This window comes from Oreochromis niloticus, linkage group LG17, assembly GCF_001858045.2.
Source record: "Oreochromis niloticus isolate F11D_XX linkage group LG17, O_niloticus_UMD_NMBU, whole genome shotgun sequence".
In the NCBI taxonomy this organism is placed as follows: Eukaryota; Metazoa; Chordata; class Actinopteri; order Cichliformes; family Cichlidae; genus Oreochromis; species Oreochromis niloticus.
Genome location: NC_031981.2, coordinates 37,301,809 through 37,316,046, shown reverse-complemented (window position 1 = coordinate 37,316,046; position 14,238 = coordinate 37,301,809). Strand labels below are relative to the sequence as shown.

At 42.5% G+C, this 14,238-nt stretch overlaps 1 protein-coding gene across 2 annotated transcripts; it reads right to left on the bottom strand.

Annotated features, from left to right (window-relative positions):
• Positions 1–563: 563 nt before the first annotated feature.
• Positions 564–13,368, bottom strand: samm50l (sorting and assembly machinery component 50 homolog, like). Of its 2 annotated transcripts, none has more exons than XM_005475581.3 (15): positions 13,292–13,368; positions 11,740–11,853; positions 9,899–10,000; positions 9,717–9,804; positions 9,434–9,540; positions 7,389–7,519; positions 4,696–4,783; positions 4,481–4,609; positions 4,285–4,356; positions 3,685–3,771; positions 3,431–3,501; positions 3,063–3,130; positions 2,532–2,678; positions 2,116–2,257; positions 564–1,333 (listed from the first exon to the last, which is right to left on the bottom strand). In XM_005475581.3, exons 2-15 carry the CDS (start codon positions 11,833–11,835, stop codon positions 1,288–1,290), a joined length of 1,374 nt encoding a protein of 457 aa, XP_005475638.1. In that variant the 5' UTR covers positions 11,836–11,853; positions 13,292–13,368; the 3' UTR covers positions 564–1,287. The 2 variants fall into 2 exon arrangements, with proteins under 2 accessions (XP_005475638.1, XP_003449834.1); XM_003449786.5 differs by lacking the exon at positions 13,292–13,368 and adding an exon at positions 12,588–12,769.
• Between the last annotated feature and the right edge of the window lie 870 nt (positions 13,369–14,238).

The window sequence follows — 14,238 nt, the reverse complement described above, 5'->3', positions numbered from 1 at the left end:
CCTTCCAGAGTAAAGGTTCAAACTGACGCAGGCTGCTGGCAGATCAAGCACTCATTCATTCCTGTAAGTGGCAAAGAGCAATCAGTCTTAAAGCTGCCCAACAGACTGCATGCTGTCAGCCTAAAATCTTACTATTAGTATAAGAGCACTTTTTCCAGTACACTGATAAAAAACAGCAATGACTTTAATGATGTTATTACCTGCTCAAATAAGATTCAGATTTTACAACACATGTAAAGGCTGCGGTCCAAAACGTTATCAATTTAGTCACGGTCAAACCCAACAAAGGAGAACGATTTGCTGTTGTAAAATTAAAAACTAGGCCACTGCCCCAGAGCCCTGACCTTCAAAAGAGAAAGCTCTACTGAAGAAAATGTTTACTGTGAGAAACATTTAAACAAATACTTAAATCTTGGCACACGTCCGTGGTATCAATTTGAAGCTCTTATTAGAGCTTCAAACAAACCCACTAAAAAGTATATAAGAGCGATTACCCGCCTCTTAGTTTTATCCACTTGAATTCTGAGCGTGTATTTGAGACACCAAACAGGAGAGAAAAGAAAGCAGGGAGCAGATGTGATTTATTTGTGAATAGCTTGAACAACATCAAAAAGAGGTAAGAGCACTGTTGGTGGATGCTGCTCGGGGGAGGGTTCCCGCCTCTGCACGTCTGACAGATGAGCACGGGAACGCCGCTCCTCTTCGCTTCCTTCCCGCGCCACCGTCGTGATCAAAAAAGTGCTGGTTTCTATACTGCAGTCCATCACAAAGTACAATTCGAGCAAACACGCCAGCTCAGGAGAGCGTGCGGTGTATGTGACGCTCCTGGAGAAGCGGATGGCCTGTTGCATGCCCAGAATATCTTTAAACATTCTGGAAATCATTTATTTTGTGTTGCCACAGGAAACAACTTGGTTGGATTATTTTACCACAAACAAGGTGCCAGTGCTGCTGACCTCAAACAAAGGAAAACCAAACAAATCATGAAGAGGAATCATCGATTAATGACTGCTGAAACGCTTTTTTCACCCATGTTGGGTTTTTCACAGAACTGCTAAACACATTTTATATCAGGTTGCTTCTGACTGTCCAATCAGCTCAGGTCTGTAAAATGTCTTACTATCATTTTGTTGCATGTAAAAGAAGAGTTTGGCAAGGTCAGGCACGTTTTTATCCAGGATCCATGCTAGTGTTACACAGTCTACGACAAGTTACAGGTGACGAATGACAAAACATTTCCCTTTTCACATCAGCGACTGGAGGACTCGGGGCAGCAGAGCGATGAGGTCACAGGAAACGAATTCCAGCTCCAAACTGGACACCGTCACATATCCTACAGAGGAGACAAGAAACACAAGTCAGTCAGTCAGTTACTGACGTAAAGTCAGTTATGTCAGTTATTGATATCGAGCCAAAAACATGCAGAGTTAAGGACGAGCTGGAAGGTTATCTGTAGTTTACATGCAGCCGTGTTTCTGCTGTTCAGTACTCTGAATCTAAGTGTTCTGTGCAGCACTGTGCTCTCATAAAAACATGAATAATGCCTCAGGACAACACTACAACACTGCTGTGATCTCATATCTTTCCCAGGTATGACATCACAGCGATTACCACTGTGTCACAGAAAACAAAGAACAGGAAATACTAGACTGCTCTGATTCCCTGTGGGATTCTTCTAACCCAGCGCTCCCAGGAACAGGCAACTTACTCCTCAACTCATCGTTTATTGGACCCACAAACCCACACCGTGCGTGTCCAGTCACATGAAAGCTCTAACCTGCTGTGTATTAAATTCTACCAATAGGTATTAACTGAACTGTAGACCCCTTGCTGGCTCTGAAAGCAGGCTGGACTGTTTTTTCACTCACTGGACATCTATGTTACTACATTAGGTTGAAAGTAGTCCCAGTTTGTGCCATTCACTGAGGTAGTTTCAGCATTTTTCATTTTTTCCACCTGAAAGAATAACGCCATCATCACCTGACTTTGGACGGTCCTCCTACTCTTTGAAAATTCAGTGGCTGCTAACCACTTAGCCATGCCCTTGCCATGTTATATCTATAGAAAACCCTGAACCCTGTAAAATGGAGTGGTCATGTTGCACCGCCCCCCTACCTGTCCCCACTCTGAACTCCCATGGGCACACAGTAGTTGAGTTCCAGTCTGGCGATGTTTCCAAGCCGCAGTACGATGCCCGCTCCGTACGACCAGCGAATACACTCAGCTAGCTTCTGAAGGTGTGCTCGTGGACCATCACCTGCACAACATAACATGGAACAATGATCCAGCACAACTTGCACACTACAGATTCACAGCATCGTTTCTGTTAAACAGTAACAGCTGATTGAGAAAAAAAAAAAACTTTCTCAAAAAAATGTAAATAAAAACCGTCACAAAGCCTAGATGGAAATAAACGTATTATATCTTACTGTGAAAGAGTACCACTGCCACAAACTGGCAAACGTATCAAAGACAGAGTGGAAGGGGCAAAAAGAAAAAGCTGAATCTCACAGAGGACAGTGTTCACCCACCATAGCTGAGGTTGCACAGATTTCCTGCGTTGAGAAAGAAATGTGTTCTAAAAAGGTCTCCAAAGCCTCCCTTGCCTGGTCTGAATGGTAGAGGGGTGTAGAGGTGCAGACCACCTGCCCAGTATGCTTCTCCACCCAGATAGTCACCTAGAACACACAGAGGAACCACAGTGAACTGTCTATTACACTAACAATGGGGCCACTTTCTTCTTCTGTGCTGCTAAGCTCTGTATTTGTACTGCTTGTTAATATGCTGCATGGGAGTCCATCCACATTCAGACAGTTACAAAACCAACAACCTGAACTGTTGTTGGTTTTGTAACTTTTGGTAAACGGACTGATTCCTATATATTCACCTGGTTCAGGTTGGCTGCAGGCTGTCAAGTCATTTGGAAACAGTGTAACATAGAAGTGTACCCAGTTACAATTTACCTAACGTAAGCCTTGTGACAGAAAAACAGCTCATAGTTTGCAGACTGCTGTGACAGAACACTTGGTGATGTCTGTTATCAGTGTCACAATCAACTTTACCTTCACTCTGTGGCCCAATGCTGTACATCCCAAATCCTCGTACACTAGTTGGGCCTCCAAGGTAAAACCTGGACAAAATACAAAATAACTTCACCATCAGGGGACAGTTTGATGACAAAATTACAAAAACTGGGCAAAGAAAGCCGAGAGCAGTTCCACTGGTAAGTACAAAAGTCTAAAAGAGAAATTATAAAAAATAATTGTCCTCCTTCATAGCAAACTCACAATAAATCCCCTAAAAATGGGCTTCATTATATTTCATTTAGAGTAACTGACTGCTCAAAAAGCTCAGTTTACGTGCTGATGTCTACTGTAGCAGAGCTGGTGAGTCAAAGTCAGACATCAGCTCTTGGAGAAATCAGGTGTACCTGTCAGCTATGCAGCTCGGCTGTCCTCCAATGGGATACAGCATCCCACCCCACAGAGAGGCAGACAAAACCTGAGGAGACATCAAACGTTTCTTATACACGTCACATTTAGTTTAACACAACCGACGTTTTTGTCCCCTGCTGGTTGCCTGACATACACATAAGTATAAAATGACCAAGTGAAACCTTCCATAACACAGATTTTAGTACAGAATCATACTGAACAGGTCATGTGTGACTTATTTCACTCTTACAGAATCCCAGAAGAGCCGTCTGTTGAGCTGCAGCTCAAAATCCTCCTTCAAGAAGCTGGCGTCTCCTCCAGTGTATCCAGCCAGCTCCTACAGATAAACACACACTCGGTTACAATCCTGCAACACCTACTGATCATTGTGATTTTGATGTTGGTAACAAAATCATTCACTGGAAGAGTAGTTCTGTCATTGTGGGTTTAGATACACTGTAAAAAATCTCACATGCAGCAAAAACTTTACTTTTTCTTCATGAACAGAATTCAGGTTCATGTGTAAGTATAAAGATCCTTTGGGGGAAGACTGGAGTGAAAAGGAACCATGGTGTTATATTTAGTAAGACTTGAATCTAGTGACTTATCGGGTCATTTTCTCATAAAACTTGTACTCAGGTCTAAGGCACATCCACTGTGGCAATCCCCCTAGACCATTTTTCCCTTTACGGCCTGTCTGTCTGTCGTAACACACGTATCTGTCAGAGAGGTCAGATGAGGTCGAATACATATTGGCAAATGTGGGGATTGCTACTTTTCAAATCTAATGTCAAGAGCCAAAAGTGTGGCAGACAGATGTGTACGAGTGTACTTCTGTGTGCACACTTACCTGGTTGATGCGAAGTAAGGCACCTCTGCTGGGAAAGATGGCAGAGTTCCTTGAATCAACTGACACAGTGTGCTGCAAACAAAACCAACAAGAGATCTGCTGAACTGGTGCAATCATCAATAATCAATAACTCTCACAACCACGACATGATAATAAAGCACATTTTGAAAGGAACCGTAATAATTCAGTGGCATACAGAGAGAGCAGACTTCAGTGAGTGTCCACTCTCCTCTCGCACAGCAAAGGAAGCGCTGCGTGCCAGGCAGCCCAGCTCCCTCCATACACCCTCCCACTTCAGCGTGTGGTTGGTCACGCCAAGAGGAAACTGCAGAGAGACAGAAATGGAACTCAAGTCTTTCCCTCTCGAAATACCTGTAATCATTTTTTCTGTTTACTATCGTTTCCACTGACATTCAGTTCTGCAGATACGCCTCTGTCAGTCTCTTTTAAGGAGCTCCATGGAAACTGGCCAGTCACTTTGTACATGTTGAGGGTGAGGCTGAAACAGACAACGGCACTTTAGAAAAAAAACCAAGAGGATCTGAATATAAATACATTTCAACACATAGATGCCTATTGGTAAAGGAATGAAGAAAACAAGTTAAATGACAAGGCCTCTGGAGAACTTCAAGACATGTTGAGGAGGTCATTTAGCCATTTGTGTTGGATCAATTACACATCTAAAACCTGCAGGACACCGGCCCTGGAGGCCTGGAGTTCCCCACCCAGTCCTAGGACAATTTCTTCATATTACAAAGAGCCTTTGTGTAGCCTATGGTAGTTCGATGGAGGGGTGGGTACAGACTATAAGTGCAAACTTTTATGTATATTTATAGATCGCCACATCTTAAAGAAGCCATTGTAAAGCATGAATGGATTTTTATGGGGGAACCAGACAGGACAGACAGTTTTGCATCAGCATGATTCTCTAAGATCGGACCTCAGCCTTCAAACCTGTACAAAAGGTGCAAAACAATCATAACATATCCAGGTTTAAAATGCTCAAAACATTTGTGTAATGAACTTTCAAACCAGTCCGACTCTCACTGCCACAGTGACACCTACTGGCCACTTTCCGCTAGTATCACATTTTGAAAATGCTATTCTGTAAAACAATAACACACATGTTGCACAATTCCAAACAATGCACTGACTCTACTGGACTATCAATAATTATGATCAACACATGTGAAACACAGCAAGCTGTGACTATGAAGAACAGTCTGTGTCAGCAAATACCACAGAAAGGACAAAATATTAGGCACCAATGAAACTGAAAGTTTTGGTCAACATTTTCCCGGTGCCTTTCTTGGAATTGAAGTGAATCCAAATGAGCTGAATGCATCTACAGACCCCAGAACAACTGCCCAGATACCAGTGAAGGACTTAGCCAAGTTGGGAATTTAGGAGGCGGTGAACCCTGAGGCAATAAGTAAAGTGACACATTGATAGGCAGGCAGAACTAAACTTGTGTCTATTTTTCTGTCCGGGAAAGAAAAGAAGGCGAACTATGGAATGACAGGAAGTTGTCACTTGGGAAAAAAACCCTGTTATAATTCCTTCAACAAGTGGTCACCAGCAGGGAGATTGTGTGGAACTGATGTGTCTATAAAATAAAGGGAGGCAGCCGGTTTTTCATCTATGGCTGAAAAGAGGATTAAAGAGGAAAGAAAAACAAAAGATCTGCCTGGTCATTGAGTGAAATCGAGTTGAACACCTGTGGTAGATGCATCGATCCCTTCCAAACGGGGAAGCTGCACAAACTTAAAGAGCCTGACAGTACCCTCAGTGAAGACAGGAACAGACTGTGAGGCTGTAGACCACCAATAACTCCACTTCTGCAGAAGAGACACCATCAAGCCACACTGAAGCTTGCTAAAGAGAAGCTGGAAAAAGACTAGGCATACTGGAAATACTGGAAGCACACCCTTTGGTCAGATGAAATAAAAGTAGAGCTCTTTGGCCACAGAGATGCTGCTTATGTTGAGAGAAAGAATGCAGAGGCATACAGCCAAAGGAATACCGTCCTTACAGTGAAACACGGCGGTGGGAGTATTATGCTGCAAATGGAAGAAAGCAGTCTTACATATTTGTTTAATATGTGCGTTGAAGGACATGTCCTGGTCAAAAATGACTCCAAGGTTCCTCACAGTGTTACTGGAGGCCAAGGTAATGCCATCCAGATTAAGAATCTGCTTAGATACCATATTTCTAAGATTTTCAGGGCCGAGTACAATAACCTCAGTTTGATCTGAATTAAGAAGCAGAAAGTTAGCGGCCATCCAGGTCTTTATGTCTTTAAGACATTCCTGCAGTTTAACTAATTGGTCTGTGATACCTGGCTTCATGGATAGATAGAGCTGCGTGTCATCTGCATAGCAGTGAAAATTTATGCTATGTCTTCTAATGATGCTGCCTAAGGGAAGCATGTGTAATGTAAACAGAATTGGTCCTAGCACTGAACCCTGTGGAACACCATAATTAATCATATTGTGTAATCTGCAAGAACAAATTAGAATAGAATAGAATAGAATAGGATAGAATAGAATAGAATAGAATAGAATAATCCTTTAATTGTCCCACAAGGGGAAATTTGGGTGTAACAGCCGCAAGAAAGACACATATACAAACAAACAGTACACAAGACACAGAACAGCAACATACACAATTTTTACATATTTTACAAATTGGAGTCTATTACATAGATATGATTCAAACCACTGCAGTTCCCCTCTTAACATTAGGAGGACTAATAATTTTAACCCTGACAGTTTCTGATGTTTGTGAAATAATTCTGTCTCTGTGTGTAAAGTCAAAGCATCCAAAATAAAAGCCTGTTTGGAAAAGCTGTACTAAAAATTCCTGCTCTGTTTAACAGCTCAGTCTATAGTGGAGTGAAGTGTATATGAATGTAGCTGATTGCAGTTATGGAAGAATATGAGAAAAATCACATAACAATGTCTCCATTTGTCAAAAAACTGAAAGCCTTCTGAACAAGGCTGAACAGAGGAACTGCCTTGTGGAGAAAAAACAAAAAAAAGAGTCCAACTGACTGGAAAACAGTGAAAGAACAAGAACACAAAAGGCGGATTTTGTGCACATACTTGCGTTCAAAGTGTCCGGGTTGGGGCTTAAAGAAAGACAGGCCATAGGACGTCTCCTTGGTCCCATAGGAGAACTGGAAGGTAAGTTTCTCAGCTCGCCCGAACATGTTGGGAAGCTTCAAACCTAGAACCTGAGAGACGTTACAGAGGGTCACAAACACACAGCTGGCAAACAGGCAGTTCTGAGGTATGATAAGTGTTTTTATTATTATATTAATCAATAACATCCACCAGCAACTCAGTTCAAATGTTGTGTCTACCCCCTCTCCAGAACCTTTTCTCTATTTTGAGCCGTTTTCCACTTTTCATCTTCCTGATTTATCTGATATTTCTGAGTTTATATGTAAATCAAAGCCTGCCACATGTCATCTTGACCCCATGCCTACAGGGCTTGTGAAATCCTGCCTCTCTTCCTTACTCCCACTCATCTCTGCTATCATTCACTCTTCTCTCACCACCGGTATCGTTCCCTTCTTATTCAAGATTGCTTCGGTCACTCCCATACTGAAAAACCTTCTTTAGATCGTAACAACTTTAACAACCTCCGTCCGATTTCTAATCTACCCTTCATCTCTAAAATACTCTAAAAAGTAGTTGCAGTTCAACTTCATTCACACCTGGTTAATAATAACATCTACGAGAGATTTCAATCTGGTTTTCGTTCATGTCACAGTACAGAAACTGCTTTACTTAAAGTCACTAATGATCTTCTAATCGGAGCTGACTCTGGTCTTCTCACCATTCTCGTCCTTTTGGATCTGAGCTCAGCCTTCGACACCATCTCTCACTCCGTCCTTCTAAGCAGACTTTCCTCTCTCGGCATCTCTGACACACCCCTCGCCTGGTTTCAATCATATCTCCTTGTCCCAGTTTATTCAACTGAAATCATTCCGCTCTCGCCCATTCCCTTTCACTTCTGGTGTACCCCAGGGTTCAGTCTTAGGCCCTCTTCTCTTCATAATATACATCCTCCCTCTCTGTACCATTTTCCACAAATTTGATCTTCACTGTCACTGTTTTGCTGATGACACCCAGTTATATCTCCCTGCAGACCTGATTCCTCCCTCCCACCTTCTTCCCTCACAGAATGTCTATCTGAATTAAAATCCTGGTTTAGCTCGAATTTTCTAAAACTCAATGAGGATAAAACTGAGATCCTCCTTATTGGCACCAAATCCAACCTTTTGAAGGCGAACCATTTCTCACTCACTATCAATAACTCCACAGTTTTCCCTTCTCCTCAGGTTAAGAGCCTCGGTGTCATCCTCGGCAGTTCACTTTCCTATAAATCTCACATCAATAATCTCACCCGTTCTGCCTACTTCCATCTACATAACATAAACAGATTACGTCCTTCTCTTTACACCCAGTCTACCTCCCGTACTGACTACTGCAGTTCTCTCTTGCATGGTCTCCCCCATAAATCCCTCCATAAGCTTCAACTGGTTCAGAAGTCTGCTGCTCGCATTATCACCAGAACCCCTCCTACCAGCACATCACCCTGTTCTTCAGGAACTTCACTGGCTCCCAGTGAAGTTCCTGATAATATACAAACTTCTTCTGCTCACCTTCAAGGCCCTTCATAACCTCGCACCTCCTTACCTTTCTGACCTGTTAAGCTCTACCTTTTCAATCTTCTTCTTCTATCCAGCTTTCTGTGCCTTCCTTCCGCCTCAGCACCATGGGAAGCAGAGCTTTTAGCTGCTCTGCTCCCAGGCTGTGGAACTCTCTACCCACAGATATAAGAAACACTGGTTCTCCCCCAGTTTAAATCTCAACTCAAAACCCATCTGTTCAAATCTGCATATTCACTGTGAACCCACTGTTTGTTCATTTTATCTTGTGCTTTTGTTTTATTGTTCTTCGTTGTGTCATTGTTCTATTACGTGTTTTATCCTATTGTACAGTGTCCTTGGGTGTCTTGAAAGGTGCTTTACAAATAAAATTTATTACTATTATTATTATTAATAATACGAACTGGGCAAGTTATTCATCACTGTTAACACATGCAGCTTAAATAACATGCCAGCTGTTGTGTCTCTCACCATGCTTCCTTCATTGTTGCCAACCATGGTATTGTAGCTCCCTGTCAGCCTCTTGACCTCCGTCACCTCAAAAGTTACATCCAGGCCATTGGGCAGAGCGTCTGTACCTGAGGAATGAGGTCCAATCAGAACAAAGAATGCTTCTGTCAGCTGAGTGTTTAGCTCACTATGCAGTCACTTTTAAAGACCATCCCCTGCTTCACATGAGAGCAGACAGTGAACACTGATGTGGATGCAGGTGAAATCAATGCTCTGTTCTGGGCTACAGTTGTAAATCTGTTACCTTCAGATGTGTCAATCAGAACCTCGACGTCTTTGAAGATTCCCAGGCGGAGCAGCCTCTGTCTAGCAACATGAGCTCTTTTCATCACCTGAAAAAAGACCTCTGTGGTTATTTACGGATCTCAGATAGACTCACTGAGACGACCGTGATGCCTTCATGAAAAGTAGAACTATGATACATACATCAATGAGATTTTTGGCATGGAAAACATCAGAGATCTCATAGCCAAGCAGATCCTCTTTGGTTCTCCCCAGACCCTGGATGTTCACATGCTGGACAACCACCTGTGATCAAGGATAAAAGTCACATCGTCACCAAACACTTATTTTCTTTTAAAAACTGCTACTTTTAATCAGGTGTCATATCTGGTTAGGATGGTCATATCCTATTGCATGACCTTCTGATTGCAATAGTCAACACACTGCATTATGGACTATGGCAATCTTACTGTATCCTACATTCAGTTTACAGTTCGTACACTTGTATGAAGTGGAGTTTGGTTAGGATCACAGCAATTACTATTATTTTTTTGCACCATTGTGGTCCACAACACTTTACAGCTATGCTCAGCACCGTATTATCAAGCACATATACATTTAGGACTGGAAACAGTCAAACAGTTTTCACAATTATCAGTTTGAAATTGAATAAGAGAAAGCATCTCCAGACATTTCGCACAAATAAAACAGTGTTGTAGCTTCTTAACAATCAATGCAATCATTTTGTTCAACTCCTTGAATTAAGGTCTGTACTTCATTTGCATCTTGATAGTTTCATTCCATATTTTTGGTGGTTTCTCACAGACCCCTAACCTACAAAATGCAGCTGGCACACAAACCACAAAGGCATCTATCTGTGTGTGTGTGTGTGTGTGTGTGTGTGTGTGTGTGTGTGTGTGTGTGTGTGTGTGTGTGTGTTTGACAGATGAGGTGCACAGAATAAAGCACTGTCTAATGGAGGGACGTGAGTCATAGTGTAAAGTGCTTCCAGTGGCTTCTCCGTTCTCACTGAGCACTCAGAGCGCTTAAGACTACAAGCCACATTCTTCAGTTCTCTCTCGCTAACACACACTCATACAGCACTTAACTGTATGCTTTTAAGTTCCCTTTACCTATCATGCACACACTCTGGGTTCTGTGTCTGCCCAAAAGACTGTGGACTGAAAGAGCGAGGGAACAAACCCCTGAGATTGCCATTAGTAGATCCCCGCAGCCACAGGTGCCCCGACAGTGGTCAGTGTGCTACTTGTGCTCTATTTCCAGTTTGACCCATATCTAAAAGCTAGTGTTGCCAACACTGTACCTGAGCTACTCCTGAGAAAACACTGCTTTAAGATCTCCTTCGGCTCCAGTTGTTGTTTGTGCTGCACCAGTATGTCTCTGTCACAAAGAGCTGCAGGTCACCCATTCCATCGTGACAGAGAGGTAGCCAGGTCAAGAGAGAGTCCAGTCCCTGTTAGTATCAGTGGGACTGCACTAATGAGCATGGCTCTTTCTAAGAAGCACATCAATATATGTTCAAGCTCAAATTCTGTCTGAAATATTTAGGAGACAAGACCACTGTATAACAACTGATATAGAAAAGATGGCCGTTTGCATGCACCAAGGACACTACGTCGGTTTTGTGTGACTCACAGTACAGAAAAGTTGTATTACCTTATTTAGTCCTTTGAGTGCTGCCTAAGATTATCGAGTGTGAAACAAGTGTTGTTCTACCTTCCTTCTCTTTACACCCCTTTACCCTAAATCCCAACCGATCTTGTGATCGTCCAAATTCTGGATGCCTGCTGAGAGGCAGCTCGCGAGCTGTTCTGCCTGTCCGCGTGCATGCTGCGCTTGTAGCAGATGACCCTACACAGCAAATGAGCTGACTACATCCAATTGTGACGTATGGGCAGTTTAACTTTTTAGTTGATACTTGGCCACGTTTAATATGAACATCCAAAGCTGCAGAACATACATGACATAAAACAATAAACCATACAAACATACAACTAGCATGTTTTGCCTTGACAACTACTCACATCTTTGTTTTCAAGGATCTCCTGTTTGGAGTCTTGCCCTTGGTCTGGAGTCTCCATGAAATCTTCAGGGTGGACATCCAAGTCCCGGCCATGCATTGGGAGTGGATCCAGACTCTGCACCGAGGACAAATAAAGTGCATTAATGCAAGGAAACACAGCATACCTGAAACAAAATTTACTTTTGCAACGACATGAAAAAGTGTTCATAAAAGAGTTAAATTTGCTATTTCTCCAGGTCTGATGCTGTATTTTATAGTTTGAAATGGTTTGTCACCGTGCAAGAAGGAAATAAAAAGTCTCAAATGGGAAAAAACACTTTGTATGGCACCTTTAAAAACCAGCTGGAAAAGAAGGGCAAGAGAGTCAGTGGGTGGAGCTTTCAGGAAGGAGTGTTTGATGTCCTATAACCAGTGAAAGTCGCTGGACGTGGAGTACTAGCGAAGACAGTAGTACTGAAACGCAGTATGGAATATGACAAATGAATGACAATACTGTACTGGAAAATAATTTTCACACAGGTGTGAAATTTTAGTCTTTTCCTTTTAATACTCGAAGGCAGCAAAGGCCCCTAAAATATAATCACTATAACCAGGTGTTTTATCCAAAACACGGTGACAAACCAGAGGAGAAAAACTCCATTTCGCCTCTTTATGTGAGCTAAAGGCAAAGTGTAGCCGTTTAATCAACAACAGCAATCAACCAGTTTGACGCGTCGCTTTTTATTGTTCTAACTGCGTGTGACAGTACGTGAAGTACACATGCTGGTGAGTCTGTAGCCTGCAGCATTCACTGGGCAGGGAGGTCATGATATAAAATGCACCTAAAGGTTAGGATGAGATAAGCTTTACCTTAGCATGGACAGTCCCCATTTTAACTACCGGCGCCCCAAAACTCTTCACTCCACGTCAGCTGCGCTTTAATACGGAGAAACTGATAAGTGACAGCAGCTACTTTCTCCAGTACCAAACCCCCTTCAAGGAAGACGCCATGACAGTTGCTGAGGTTCAGTGCTGCGTTCGCGTACACCTTGTAATGTACGGAGCTTCGATCAAGGATAACACATTCGGTAAATGTTGACAGTCGGTGAAAGTTATTGTGGTCATGTTTCTGTTCGCTGATAATTGAAACTGAATGAAATAACGTAAATTGAAAGTTTCTTGTTGTAATGTCAATACGAGTTATCAGCTATTGTTTGTACTGTAACGCGAAAATAAAGGCACACTGTTGTCCCCACTAAAGACTCCGTTCATTATTCATTATTTTAGGACATTTTGACAGGTTGTATGCGGTAATGTAACAAAAACAAAATCTCGAGGAGAAGAAACAAATAGGATTGTAACTGCCAAAGCGAACACATTTCTGGCTCTTAAAGGCATCACCGTGGCTTCTTCATGTGATTGGATGGAATGCAGCGCTGCTCTGCTCCGACCTGCCTCCTGGAGGTCTGTGCATGACAGTCAAGCGGACCGATAAAAGACTTTACGTCATTGGACTTGTCCGCCATATAAACGAGTCACGTGACGACTACGCATGCAGACGCGACTCTACTAACCACTCGGGGCTCTGGGTGGGTCCAAAGTCACGTTGACAAAGGGTGTCCAGCAGAAGGAGATGGTCGTCTCCCCGTCGCCGACTTCCACATAGAGGCTAAACAGAGGGAATAAATGTGTTCAACAATAAAGCAAGACAGAGAGGAAAGGGTCGTTTTCACGACCCTATTGAACACATCACTAATACACCTGTAAGGCACACAGCAGCTTTAAATAACTTTTTGAACTAATAAAGCCTATTTGTCTGATAAAAATAAGTTCATTTTCACATATGTATGTTTACAGGGTCATGAACTGTAGTCCTTGAGTTCTATCTGGATATATCTAACAAAAAGAGAAGCCAGGCCATATCTGACCCTTCAGAACATGTGGAATATTTTGTCACAAGACAGCGAACCTCCTACTATCCCTACATTTCTTTGTGCTTTTCCTCTCAGTCAAATGACTACATACTCATTTCCCCCCAAAAGCCTGTTTCCTAATTTGCTACTCCTTCTTAGCCTCTTGACATCAGGCCACTAGGTGTCCTCCTAATCCATGAAAGCTCCAAAGTCATGCCGGTTACAATTCAGAAAACATATCAATGTGGAAGGAATGAGAAACACTGTCATCCTAAAAGATTAAAATTATAGGTAATTTCCCTGTGAAATATGAACCTCAGGGAGATAAAGGAAAACGCACCCATACCGGGGTTCATGGATGTAGGCATGTGTGATGAAGACTTTAACAATAGATTTATGGGTTTATATATAGCATGATGTCTAGTTTGTAAGTAAGAGTATTGTTCATCAGAGGAGGACTACAGCTCACTACCATGTGAGCATACGGTGCCCCTCAGTCTCAAAGCCAGCCTCTGCTCACGATGCTGTGATGGCAAAGGAGCAAAGAATAGTGTAGTGATTTTAAAAATATCACAGACCAGTGAGTGACTGTGTGATGGCCGTGTTCA